The sequence below is a fragment of the Exophiala viscosa genome, assembly GCF_022695815.1.
Source record: "Exophiala viscosa unplaced genomic scaffold EDD37scaffold_5, whole genome shotgun sequence".
NCBI lineage: Eukaryota > Fungi > Ascomycota > Eurotiomycetes > Chaetothyriales > Herpotrichiellaceae > Exophiala > Exophiala viscosa.
In genome coordinates this window covers 522,960-535,349 of record NW_026944357.1, presented here as the reverse complement: position 1 = coordinate 535,349, position 12,390 = coordinate 522,960, and the positions used below count along the sequence as shown (strand labels likewise).

The window sequence follows — 12,390 nt, the reverse complement described above, 5'->3', positions numbered from 1 at the left end:
CAATGAGAGTGTAACATGGAGAGGGATCCTTCGGATGAGCTCTGCATGTTCTGTGCTTGATGCTCCTAGTGTGAGTATAACGTGGATTGGGATCCTTGGGATGAGCTTCGTCGTGATCGGAGGCTCTGGTAGGAGGCCTTTTTAAGGGTTTGAAAGCAGGGGCGATCCTCGCTGGTATGGTATCATGGCTCAGGAAGTGACTTCGTGCAGTATCCTGCACAGTGAACCGTCCATCTGGGTGATATCGCGTATTTCGCACAAGATCGTGCCAGAGAACAGTCCGCCAACGACACACCTTGAATTCAGTCTGTGCCTGACGGGACAGCATCGTACGCAAGGGCGTCGTATCTGCAACCGGGTCAATATACGAGGAGGGTCAGGGGTTCTAGGCAACGGCGTCACAATGATCAAGCATGACATGGCATGGCATGGCGACGGCCCAGCTGGTCTTCTGCGCAAATGGTCATCATTATACAGCAGCTCAGCACATAAGTCATGTAAGTGTATTGATTCCTCAAGACCATCGGCATGCCTCCTTTTTGGTCATCGGCAGGACCTGCACTGGGCCAATAGGACATGGCTCGGGGCCGGTACTTGTTGTGACGCTTGTGGAGACTTCTCATGCATGTCATAGCACGCTATCTGGCAGTCGCAATCTACCTCCATAGTTGGGTATTTTTGGTGGACACTATCCTCACCCGTTTCACCTGTTCCTGAAGCTTTTACACAAAACACCACCTATGTACCCGTACTCCTTGTCAAGACACGACTTCTGCCTTTGACATTAGACACTCGTCGAACTCCAAGGCCCGGGTCCTCAAAGGCATAAGATTCAAACCTCCCACAAGTCGAATGACAACCACAGCGTCACAGAATCTTCACCAATGTTTACGGCAAGCGGAAGATATTTCCCCTCCACGAGTCCACGCACCGGTAATGCACAGCCAGCCACCGTTAGCTTCTCCCAACTCCATCTCATTACGGCAAAGTGTGACGCTTGTTCACAAACAAGGGTCCCAGCAGAGAATTGCTAGCGCCTGGAACGAAGACCCGCGGAACCTTTTCCCGCGGACATAACAGCCGCGGAGACGGGGACGAGGACAGCCGTCCATTAATCCGAATCTCCCAAGATGTTTCTTCTCCTGATCGTCGTTGGATCATGCCCCGAACCGCGATGCACACAGCCCGGTCTAGCTACTTGAAGATCACCTCGACTTTTCATAACTACCTTGGCTTCGCTCCTGAACTCTTGTTCCCCGGTTCAACGTTCATCTTGGCTCCACAGGATCAGACGTCCGGTACCTACTAAGACGAGGGCTGCCGTTCAACACCAGATAAATTTCGGTTTGTATCTTGGGTGACTTATCCGTGGCAACAAACGCTTGTGCATTGTTTTTTGACATGAAAATGCTCATGCCGTTCATGTCCCTACCCAATAGACTGCGAAAGCGTCCCTTTATTGCCAGTTCAAACTAGCAGCGTCATGCAAGTCCTGGAATTTTCCACATCTGTGCTGGGGCGGTGACATCATGCTGCAAGCCTGAGGCGGCTAGTATGCTGCTCCACTCGCCCATTGATTATCTTCTTTATACTTCACTGTTGGGACGCTCCGATGTGCACAGGAAATGTAGACTTGAAGTTTTAACCTGGCTCCAGTTTAGGTCTTGGTGAGAGAAATGCCACAATGCCGGTCAGTCAGCGTTTCGGAGGACGGTGAGCACTCCAAGAGACGAACGCCTCGTGCTTGCGACCGCTGCAGGACCAAGAAATCAAAGGTTCGCTTCAGTCCTGGATCGAGGCAAAGCAACTGACGCAGACACAGTGTGACGGCGCTACAAGATGCAGCAAGTGCATTGAAACCAGGAGCAGTTGCACGTATACTATGAGGAGAGGACGAGAATCTAGAAGCCAGTTAGTGTTCTGCCCTTGTTGCAACCAAGCACGAAACCATCCGTGACTGACCATCAACAGTGATATTCGTATGCTCGAAATCCTGGACAAAGCTCTACAGCGATTATACTGGGCTTGGCGAAACCATGAAGACCTCCCTGAGAACCTTATCCGCGGCTATAAAGCAAGTATCATAACCAACGACATCCTACAAGGACTGGGATTCAATGTCTCTGAGCTTCACGAACCAGACACTCGAAAATCGTCAACGGACACAGCAGTCTCCTCCCTCGGATCTCAGGATGCGGATCAGGTACAATCAGGGAAAACTACGCCGGACGAGGACATCTTCGGTCCAGCACTCTCGCCCTCAGTCAACTTTGGTTTTGATCCACCCTCACCGATTCCTGGTCAAGTTCAATCAGCAGACACGACTCCTATCACTCTTGCAGATCTTTCAGCATCTCCATACGAAGCGATCAAGGTCCGAACGTCGAGTCTCCCGTTTCAGTGGACACGTTTCCCACAGATCCCTCACCGCGACTCGTGTCAATTACACCTCGTCTGTCGGAGGAGACGACTTGAACGGCAGACCGGCGTTAGTCGCAAGGCTTCGACTGCAAGCTCTTTGGGAGAAAACGTCTCAGTGCCGATGTCCAGCAATGAGTCTATGGAGGACCTGACCAGTACCTCCTCCCGCAACCTCAAAAATCAACTATTGGGAAAGACGGTGAACATCACCACTTGGACGGGCTCTCCGGTGGGCCACAGATCGTCTTACGACAGCTACTTGCCGTCAATGTCACGTATCATGGCTGTGGACAGTCCGATGCAATATCAGACCGCTTCTTGGGCGTGATAAAACAAGCGCGAAGAGGAAGGGAAAAGTTCGGCTGGGAGTTTCTTCCAGGTTGGCCGCAACTGGCGCGACCAAAGTGCGCATATCATACCAGGATGAGAGACCATTCTCACGGGAACGTGGGACACTGGGTCAGGGCCGAACGGTGTCCTTTCGATCGCTGTACCCCTGGTCATTCTCGGAGGTCGTCAATCGCTTTTCTGCCATGTTTGATAACCCCTTCTACAGCTAGGAACGATTCTCCCTGTGGCTGGATTGGCATTTCCGTTGGATCCAGCCTCCGGAGTCGAGCTGAAACGCCTGTTCCGGAGTACTTCAATTCCTTCACAAGGTGAATGATGTGCAGATGTCGTCTCTGATCCCATGTGCAAAGGAAAAGTCTCCCGTCCAACAGCAACAAAGAGTTTTGTTATCTGGGAAGTCAAATCCCGCAAGCAACAGCGTATCAGACTCGGACATGGCCATTGCCCCAAGGAAGGAGCTAAGGGATACCTAAGCTAAGCGTGAGTCAGCAGGAGGAATAGGTTCCTCAACTTAGGCTAAGTTACTGTAGCCTTAGGAGGGCTCCCCAGGCTAAGTCATCTTGCCTGGCGGCTTTATTGTTCCCCCATAATGCCGAGGACTTACCGCACCATCGCGATTGACTACCTTGGCATGTCCCAACACCAGCTAACTTAGTCCATCCAACAAGGGCACCATTTCGCTATGCTATTTTCATAAACACCCATCAATGCTTCGTTGCACATTGCCATGCCCTCAAGACGCCACTGTACATGCAGCCACCCAACATAACGTCTTCTCATGATAATAAGCACATAGCCTTGACACCCTCAATAACACCAGACAGCATGCGTAAGCCATACGCCGACGAAACACGCTCCATGACTCTCAACTTTGATCGAATCTCACCGCGGTCCGCAGTGCCAGTCCATTCTCCACCGCATGCGCAGTGATCACTGAACAGCGAGTCATCACCCTGCAGAGTACCGCATTTCTTACATTTCAGGTCTTGTAATTGCCAGCCCAGCAGCGACGCTTGTACCCTAGCAATCAAGCTCTCCTCCAGAGCGATCTTGTTGTACTCACTCTGACAACTCAAACATCTCCAAGGCTTGTTAGTTGCGTCCACTTCTCCGTTCTGAATGTCAGGTAGAATATCCTCATCTCGACACAGATCCAGATCTCTTGTCATGGTACATGTATCGCAGACCAAGTTGTCGAACCGCAGGCTTGCGCTTGGATTTTCGAAACGAGCCTCTTGCCCAAACTCCCGCACGTCGAATAATGCCAAGAGCTCTTTACGGAGAAGTCGTGCTTCGAGCTGGAGTGGCTTTGACAAAGACACAATCTGCATCAAGGATTTTACCAACTCCAGGACAGGGTTTCGCGGATGTCGCTGATCCTGTGAGTCCAGGGTGCCGCCCGGCAGAGACGGGAAAGTCCAATCGCTGGCAAGTTCAGGATGAAGCAACTCTTCTCGCTGCCGCCGAATAAGAGCCGTGATCTGCTTTTTCAACGGCTTCGAGAAGTCATCCTGCAAGACAGTGGTAATCTCGGTGCTCGTAGGATCCTCAGTCAAGCTAATGAATGCTGAAGGCACTTGTGTAGGCCGGGGTGTCGCTGAGGTTTCGTCCGATGAGCTGGGTGGTCTTTTCAAATTCTGCATCAACTCGACGAACGTGATCACCCAGTCATCGAATACAGGCTGCAAGGGCAATGGCAGAAATTGAGAGAGCTGCCAATGAACAACCGTTTCCAGATTCGAGTTGTTGGTCCCTTCCGTAACAACCTGGGTGCCTTTGCCACCGTAGTTGTATGCATCATACCAGATGAGTATGTCCCAATAGTCCTTGACCTCGAGTCCGAGAAAATGGAACAGGGGTTTCTGCTGAATCGACTTGAGAATGTACTGTGAGTACGCATAAGCATTCTCAACTTCTTGCTTGGATGTCTGCAATAACAATCTTGTCGGACTTGCGAACACAACATTCGACCCGACTCGTCGGAAGTCGGTAATGAGCTGCTGCATTGCCTTCTTCGACATCATCTGGACATAGTAGTGCAGGTGCCGATCGTACAGACATGATGCAGGTGCCTCGACCCATCGTACCAGGTGTTGGACCATCACATCTGCAAGGCGGTTGCCACGACAGGCTTCTGCCCACCACGATTTGACCATTTCTCGAAGTACCTCGAGCGCAGCCTGGGCAAAGCCTCCATTGGATTTGGCTGTGCCACCATTCTGAGTTGGCTCGCCATCACCAGCGGGATTGAATGCAACCGATTCTGCAGAACCCTCGAGGTCATTGATGATAGAAGATGTCAATATGGTATTGATCGCCAGGTTCTGAACTGAAACATCCACACAGACAGAAGTATAGGCTCCTGCGTTGTTGATCGCTGGCATTTCTACAACCTCGGTGAGTTGCCCCACGATATCATCTCGTTCGTGACCAGCATGGTCTGGGCGTGGCTGATCAGACCACCATAGCACAACGTTGCTGTTTTTCAGCCGACGGGCATAGGCCAGATCAATGAGGAAGCGGGGATCGTCCTTCTCGAGATTGCATAACGGCACATCGCCGTAGCGCGCCAGCTCGATCAGATGTGCCAGCCATCCAGCAACATTGAGGTAGTGTGACATCAGCTGCTTAAACGCATGCCCTTGCCAGCCAAGAGAAGGCAGATCCGCATCGGCGTGTTCCATGGGCAGACACAATATTGGGTAATCTTTCATGATCCGGATATCATGTACGAGCTGCTTGTGCGAAGTTGTTTGTAACAGGAGCATCGTGGGTTTGGACTCTTCATTCCGCCACTTCTTCAGAATGTCGCTAATCTCAAGGTGTGCTTTTCGTTTCGTTGTCACTTGTGAGACCTTGAAATTTATGCTGTTTTGATACGCAAAGCTGGTTTCCAGCAATGCCTGTTCTTGGATTTTCTGTCGATATTGCTCAGCATAGATCTTGTCGGCATTCGGAAGCTGAGCGTCACGGCTTTTACTCAGAACAACAATGTGCGCCTCTGTTCTTGATGTCGAAAAGAGAGCGAAGACATTCCGGTCCCCTGCGGTAACATGGTAGACGTAGACATAGCCCATAGAGCTAGGATCTTCCAGGTAGGTCGATTGTGAATTGCTCCTCAGTAGTGCTGATAGGTCGAAGCCCTGCTCCAGCCCTTTTCCAAGTACACCCTTTTGGCTCTCATCGAAAGCGCACATGTTGCCCAGCTTCAGCATGGCCCGCAAGGACAGAGGCACCTGGCGTTCATAGACACCTTCGACACTAGGGTGATTGCACAACAGTGACACAGATTCTGCCTCACGCAAATACGTGTCTTCCGGCATGGTCAGCTGGAAGAGATGCACTGATGGATGTCCATTTGGCAGGGTGTGGGTGACTTTCTCTACCTCGCAACCAGGAACCTCCACATTGGGTAGCTCATCAGCTTTCAGATTGAGATAGAGTGTCCGTGGTACTTTGATGCTCAAGGAGTGTATTTTCTTGCCAATGACGACAAAGGCCGTGACCTCGCCAGGTGATTCTCCCTGACGCAGTTGAAGGACATGCCAGGTGTTGATGTACAGCATTTCTGCTTGGTTCCGGAAGAAGCTGCTGATGGAGTCTGTTGCAATGTTTGGTCTTTCTCCGAACAGCTGCCGCCGCCTAGCCCGGGCTTGCTTCTGGATCTTCCATTTTTGCTTTTGATGCTGGAGCCAACCACTGTAATCTTCGTCGTTTGCAGGAGCATCCGATGACAGTGTTGCATACGGGTCGATCAAGACTTGGTTGATGGGTTCGGGAGCTTTCCGCTTGGATGGTTTGCTAAGTCGCACTTGAGATTTCAGGTCAGCATCGAGAGCCTCCTCGATGTCGCCGCTCGGGGGAAGTCTGTGATCGAGGAGGTTCACAGATCGCTCTGCTAACGGCTTCTTTTCGAAAAATCCGGTAACTTTTTTCTGCTGGAATTTGTCGTCCTTTGCCGCGATCCGTTTTTGCAGCCATTCTGGATGTGCCACACGGGGGACGGGATTCCGAATTTTCTGCAAGGCAGCTGGAATCGTGATAAGCTTCTGAATCACAGAACCCAGACGTTCCAGGTAATAGTCCCAGTCAATCACTGTTCTTGGGTCCATATCTGCTGGATCCTCCTTCAGCCATTTGCGTAGGAAGAATCGTTTGACACCTTCCTCTGCAGAGAAGATCGCGACTGGAATCGCCCGGTCGGTAACGGGAGTGTTCTTTGGTCTTGAGGAGATGATGTATTTACAGTTCAAACCTTTGTCCTTGATCATTTGTTCGCCCAAAAACTCAGCCAGGCGTTTCGCTGTGGTGATGGAAGTCGATTTCTGCGCGCCATACTCCTCCAGAGTCTTGGCCATGCTCTTATTCTCGCAAATGAGGTCGATCAATTCCTCGTCGGCAAGCGTAGAGCCATGTTGGTGCAACACGTCAAGCCAGCGGTTCGAGACACGGGCAACAGCAGCATAGGTCTCAGCCAAAGTAGTGCCTTCCAGGAAGAATTTGAAGATTTGAGTCTGGAAGATCTTGATGAGTTTCAGCTCGCCTCGACGTTTGACCTCAAACCCTTTCAGTTCTGCGAGGGTTCCATCATGGTTGAATACAGCATATCGCTTCTTCAAGTTTTTGTCCTCTTCTTTCGATGTCGGTAAAATCATTGCTCTGTAAGGGCCATCAACCTCAAAGAAGATCGAGTTGTCGCTGTGAGTCTCATATCTGAAGGTGGCAGGGTCGACGAGTGTCTGATATTGATGGTTGGTGTATCGGGCATGCACAAGATGGTTGAGCATGACACAAGGGTATGAAATTGCCATCTTCTTTCCGTTCTTCAGGGTGAAAACGACGTTTTCTGGAAAAGTGGCCGGCAGCATGCACCAGATACCATCAGTATCCAATTCCAATGGTCGGCCAATGCGTTCCACAAGTTCTCTGGCCATCTGAATGATATGAGCACCAGTCAAACATGTGACACCAGCCATTTCCATGGAATACCATCTCGAACCTTTCCGCATCACATAGCCATAGAAAGAGTTCAGGATGACCTTATGTGCGAGTTGTAGGGAGTCGAATAGGACAATCATTTTCTTTGCCTCTTCAATTTCGGTAGCTGAAGCACCCGACGACTTCAAAGCTTCCGTCTTTCCTTTCCATACCTTCTGCTTGCCCTTGAAATCGTAACGTCTGTCACGAAAGTCACGTACTGTGTCCACATAGAAAGGATTCTCACGCTGACAGATGATCGCTTCACGTTCGAGGGTCTTGGAATCGTGAATCTTGTGATAGATCTTCTTTGAGTAGTCTTGAAGTCGTTTCCGCACTGCCGCTGCCTGCTCGTCAAGGCTCAGTTCTTGGAAAGTCCTTCGGGCAGACTTGGCATATTTCCCAGGAAACGTTTCGTTTGCGATGGCTCTCCGAATCATGTTGTATTCGTCTCGTTTCGTCGGCAAGAATTCTCCTCTCCATGACCAGGGTAGCCGTCGGTCGCAAGTCTTTCCCGGCCGGTTGAAGTCGCAAGCCGCACAGTCCGACTCGGATTTCATGGAGTCCGGTTGTAATCGATTAGTCGTCATGATATTGGGGTACATGGAAGCCACGTCCAAGTGGTAAATCAGTGGACGCTCACTTCTGTTTGGCGTATTCCTCAAGTTGTTCAACTTCTCACAAATCTGAGCGCGAACTTCGTCATAATTCGTTACATCGTCCATGGATTTCTTTTCTTCGACAGTTATAGAAAACTTCAGCGCCGCGTCAAGGTCACGAATTAGCTCGTCGATAGCCGTGGTGTCGATAGCAAAGTTGACCGGTATATCTGCACGGAAGACACCAGCCTCAATACTTTCGACATGCCCACCGACGTACGTTTCCGAATCGAGCAGATGGCCATCCCAAAATGCTTCTCTCGGTTCTTTGTGTTTGTTCGGCAAGACGATCCTCTTCTGATACGCTTCCACCATCAGCAGCATCTCGCATAGAGTGCCCGTGCCCTTTCTCAAAGTGTCGTCAGGACTGAGCGGGATGATAGTACATAGGGAGAAGATGAAAGGGTGGACATATTTCATGTACAGGTAGTAGGTGGCCACGGCATCTGAGACGGAGTATTCTGCCAGGATCTGGGGATGTTCGTTTGCGTAGGGTGTCATCAGCTCGGGATCCAGCTCGTCTGGGTCGTATCCCAGTTTGGCGACTGTCACCGCTTTCAGACCTCTGCTGCCCTGAGGAAGGTAGCTGTCTCTGTTGACCCAAGCAAAGCAATCCATATGGACACAATAGTCGCTCTGATAGATGTCTTCACTGTTCTTGCGAAACCCTATCTCGGCATACATGTCGATGCCCAAGACACTGGCCCTAGCTTCGACAAAGGGCCAATCGAAGAAGTCACCGTTGTAAGTTGCGATGACGTTAGGCCGGGCTTCTTTGATGTGGGAGAAGAAGCGTTCAAGGACTCCCCGTTCGTTGGGCTCATTGAAGATCATGAAGGGGCCTTCGTACTCGGCTTTAGGCGTGTAGTCAAAGTCGGAAATGTCCTCGGAGACGATTTCTCTGTTGGTTATGAGGAAGCCTTGACCGTCAATCATATATGAAATCATCATGATCTGGTCGATGACCGAATCTGGGAACTTGAGGGGCAATTTGGTCGTTTCGATATCAAAGGCAAGCACGACTGGATCGGCACGCTGTAGACGTTCTTCGAGGCAAGTGAGCGTGACCGAACCATGCTTTGCCTCCACGCTGTACCATTTTCCAATCCGTATGTCCTTGTCGATGGTCACACGGACATGGTACGGAACATCATATTCTCGAATGTCGACGATGAAATCGCTCGCATCAGCAATGCTGGTGGCTCGGGTGTCATTGAGCTGCTCTTCATCGTAAATATCGAATCCAGCTGTTGCAGTAGCTACCTCCGCGTAAGTATCCATGGCATTGAGTTTTTCCTTGTTCTTCTCAGCGATAGGCATCACTGTCTTGCGCACGGCCAGCAGGTCCGACACATTGGCAAAGGTCAATTGTAGAAACGTGCGTTTATACCCAAGCAAATGATTCGGCATCTGCAGATCCTCTTTCGTGGCTCGCGAGACTGTTTTGACCAGACCTTCAAACATTCTCTTGCACCACTCTTCCACCTCTGCTTCTCGACCTCGTTTTACGGCGACCAAGAAATAGGGATCGTACTCGACAGTTGCTTTGAAGTTGTCACCATCGTCGCCAATGAAGTAGAAATCGACTCCTGCTCGGCCGCCAGGCACTTTTGAGTCTTCGACCGTGGTACTGTGCATGTTGTAGAGCCATCCCACCTTTTTCCTGCCAGAGTCGAACCTGGGAAATCCCATTGCCTCGTCGATGCTGTTGGCCAGCCGCGTGGCTTGGAGCTTTTCATCTTGAGAGGTTGCCTCGGTATGGCGTAAAGAGGAAGAGTCTACCGTCTTGGCCTGAGGATCTCGAGCAGAATTTTTGACAAATCTGACATTGGAGCCATATCTGCTGGGTTTCCTGACCGGCATTGCGGCGAGACGCAGGCGGTGACTGGAATCTTATGTTTTCCTCTCAGCTCATAAAGCCAAGTCGAAGTGCACAATACATGCTAGTCGTGAGCACATATAGTCGTAGACCAGCGCACAGAGTGTTGTTGCGAAATACTGTGCACGAGTACGGAGTACCTAGTAAGTGTGAGGGATCAGAAATCGTCGTCGCGGTCTCGCAAACAGACGCGTCGCGTGTTAATTGAAATGCGGAGTTTAGGGAGCCTTTACCCGAAACTCGTCAAGCGACAAGCCTAAAACTCGAGGCGCCCAGGTGCCCCACAATTATCGATTGCGCTTCAATGATGGTTCGACTTTTTTGGCCGCAGTTGCTTCCTCGTAACCACCAACATCTTCAGAATGGCGGACGACACGCGGCAATCGAGCGACATCACTCCGGATGATCAGTCACAATCAGATTTGGCTCGATCTAAGCGGAGGGCCAAGCATGATTTCCCTCAATCTCAAGCTGGAAAGATGTGGGCGGCACTAGGGAATCCTGCAGACCCGATAAATGAAATGCCTGGAGGACAATACAATTCTGCAGGTGGAAAACCGGCCGATGTTTCTTGGAAGGATGCTTTCAACTTCTCATATCATGGCAAAGGACCTGCTTGGTATCAGACGCCATGCTCAAGAGATTCGTTACTAGTAGGAATAGCTTCTGGTGGCGGTATTGGAGGACTACGATTTGTCCTCAAAGGTGCGCAACTGGATCCAACGCCGCTATTTAAGCATCTCTTCTGACTCTGTGTCGCAGGCCTTTCCTCCGTCCTAGTCACCACTAACTATGCAGTTGGTGCATTTGCTCTCACGGCCGGCGGCATGTATTACTGGTGCGACATGAGGCGCAAAGAAGAGCAGCGAGGTATTGCACAAGCCGTTGTTGGAATGAAGATGCTGCATGAGAAGAAAGCTCGCGAGAAGAAGGCTGCCGAAGAGGCCGCCGCGGCTTTGAAAGCGAAAGAGGAGGAAGAGCAGCGAAAGCGCAACCAGCATTGGTACAAGTTCTGGTAAAAATTGTGTTATGCTTTTGCACTGATTGGCGTAATATGGCGACGCGCAGCTTGTACTCATACAGCTGGACTGCTCCTTTCTCAGCTTCAGCGATGGTTGAGTGGATATGGAAGTCGGCTTCAGCGAGCGGTCGCCATGGGTTAGCCGTCATCGAAGCGGACTCGCATACTCTTGCGCGGCGAAGAGTCCAGAGATGGAGCGTCGTCACTGTCACTTATGAAGCGTTTTCTCCTCTCGCTTCTCTGTTGCCTTGCTTCACGGGCTTCTCGATTCTTGTATTCCGCCAGCTGCTTTTTCCGTTCCTGTGATCTGGACCAAGCAACAGCTGCTGTAGGGCGAAACCCGATCCCGTTGATGCCGTAGAGATCGTCGTTTGGATCATCAGGGTCGTGCCCTGTTATTTCAGAATCATGCCAGAAATGTTCTGATATTTCACCTCCAAGCGGCGGGGACTTTGAGATGGGGGATTCGGCAACTGATTCTGCTGACGTACTCCGGGGTACTTCGATGGGTGTCTGATGTGGTTGTCTTTCTGCGTCATCACTGGACTGATTCTCAGGCGACTCTTCAGCAGATAGAGCTGATGGTTCCGGATGATCTGACATATCTACACAGTCAACACCATGTCGCAAATTTGTCTGAGGACTGTCGATCTCAAGATCATCGAGGTTCCTGGCGACTTTGGTACGAGGACTGGCAGCATCGCCATAGTCATCGCTATCATCTTCGAGCCATAGTCGAGAAAATGGTCCTTTGGTGTCTAAAGGGAGCGCATGCCCACGCTTTCTCTTCGGGGATGGTGAAGTCATCGCAATCGCTCCCTTGTCAGAAAGGATGATCACTCTGTCAGCGTAAGTAGATGGGGTGCGTCAGGAGGTAGAGATCTTGTTCATCTTTGCCACGGAAAGGCACCTTAGTGAAGGGGATGTGATGTTGTTGAAGTCGACATCAGTGTGGTACGACTCCGTAATATCATTAAAGTCAATTTCTTAGTCATTCTTGGTTGGAGTCAATCTCGCCGCGAATCGCGAATCACAATGAGAGAAAGTCAATATTTTCCCACGGTCAAAAGCCTGATCGAAGA

At 50.7% G+C, this 12,390-nt stretch overlaps 5 protein-coding genes across 5 annotated transcripts; 3 read left to right on the top strand and 2 right to left on the bottom strand.

The window, feature by feature from the left end:
• Positions 1-1,589: 1,589 nt before the first annotated feature.
• On the top strand, positions 1,590-1,993 carry EDD37DRAFT_630306 (uncharacterized protein; the record flags this gene model as incomplete). Its single annotated transcript, XM_062816566.1, has 3 exons — positions 1,590-1,775; positions 1,823-1,916; positions 1,972-1,993. Coding segments are annotated over exons 1-2 (193 nt in total), but the record flags the coding sequence as incomplete, so codon positions are not given.
• On the top strand, positions 1,982-2,749 carry EDD37DRAFT_609159 (uncharacterized protein; the record flags this gene model as incomplete). Its single annotated transcript, XM_062815112.1, has 1 exon — positions 1,982-2,749. One exon carries the CDS (start codon positions 1,982-1,984, stop codon positions 2,747-2,749), a length of 768 nt encoding a protein of 255 aa, XP_062670032.1.
• Positions 2,750-3,316: 567 nt separating this feature from the next.
• EDD37DRAFT_401464 (DNA polymerase epsilon catalytic subunit A) lies at positions 3,317-10,460 on the bottom strand. Its single transcript, XM_062812336.1, has one exon. The coding sequence runs from the start codon at positions 10,269-10,271 to the stop codon at positions 3,549-3,551; it is 6,723 nt and encodes a 2,240-aa protein (XP_062670031.1). The 5' UTR covers positions 10,272-10,460; the 3' UTR covers positions 3,317-3,548.
• On the top strand, positions 10,461-11,376 carry EDD37DRAFT_401254 (uncharacterized protein). Its single transcript, XM_062812333.1, has 2 exons — positions 10,461-10,992; positions 11,050-11,376. The coding sequence occupies exons 1-2, from the start codon at positions 10,650-10,652 to the stop codon at positions 11,304-11,306; spliced, it is 600 nt and encodes a 199-aa protein (XP_062670030.1). The 5' UTR covers positions 10,461-10,649; the 3' UTR covers positions 11,307-11,376.
• On the bottom strand, positions 11,242-12,389 carry EDD37DRAFT_401238 (uncharacterized protein). The gene has a single exon (XM_062812332.1). The coding sequence runs from the start codon at positions 12,113-12,115 to the stop codon at positions 11,447-11,449; it is 669 nt and encodes a 222-aa protein (XP_062670029.1). The 5' UTR covers positions 12,116-12,389; the 3' UTR covers positions 11,242-11,446.
• Between the last annotated feature and the right edge of the window lies 1 nt (position 12,390).

What these genes read in the sequence shown, in the direction of transcription:
- EDD37DRAFT_401464 (XM_062812336.1), bottom strand. Translation starts at nt 10,271, where the DNA reads ATGCCGGTCAGGAAACCCAGCAGATATGGCTCCAATGTCAGATTTGTC.
- EDD37DRAFT_401254 (XM_062812333.1), top strand. Translation starts at nt 10,650, where the DNA reads ATGGCGGACGACACGCGGCAATCGAGCGACATCACTCCGGATGATCAG. An exon ending in ACTACGATTTGTCCTCAAAG is followed by an intron (nt 10,993 to 11,049) that starts GTGCGCAACTGG and finishes TCTGTGTCGCAG; the next exon opens with GCCTTTCCTCCGTCCTAGTC.
- EDD37DRAFT_401238 (XM_062812332.1), bottom strand. Translation starts at nt 12,115, where the DNA reads ATGACTTCACCATCCCCGAAGAGAAAGCGTGGGCATGCGCTCCCTTTA.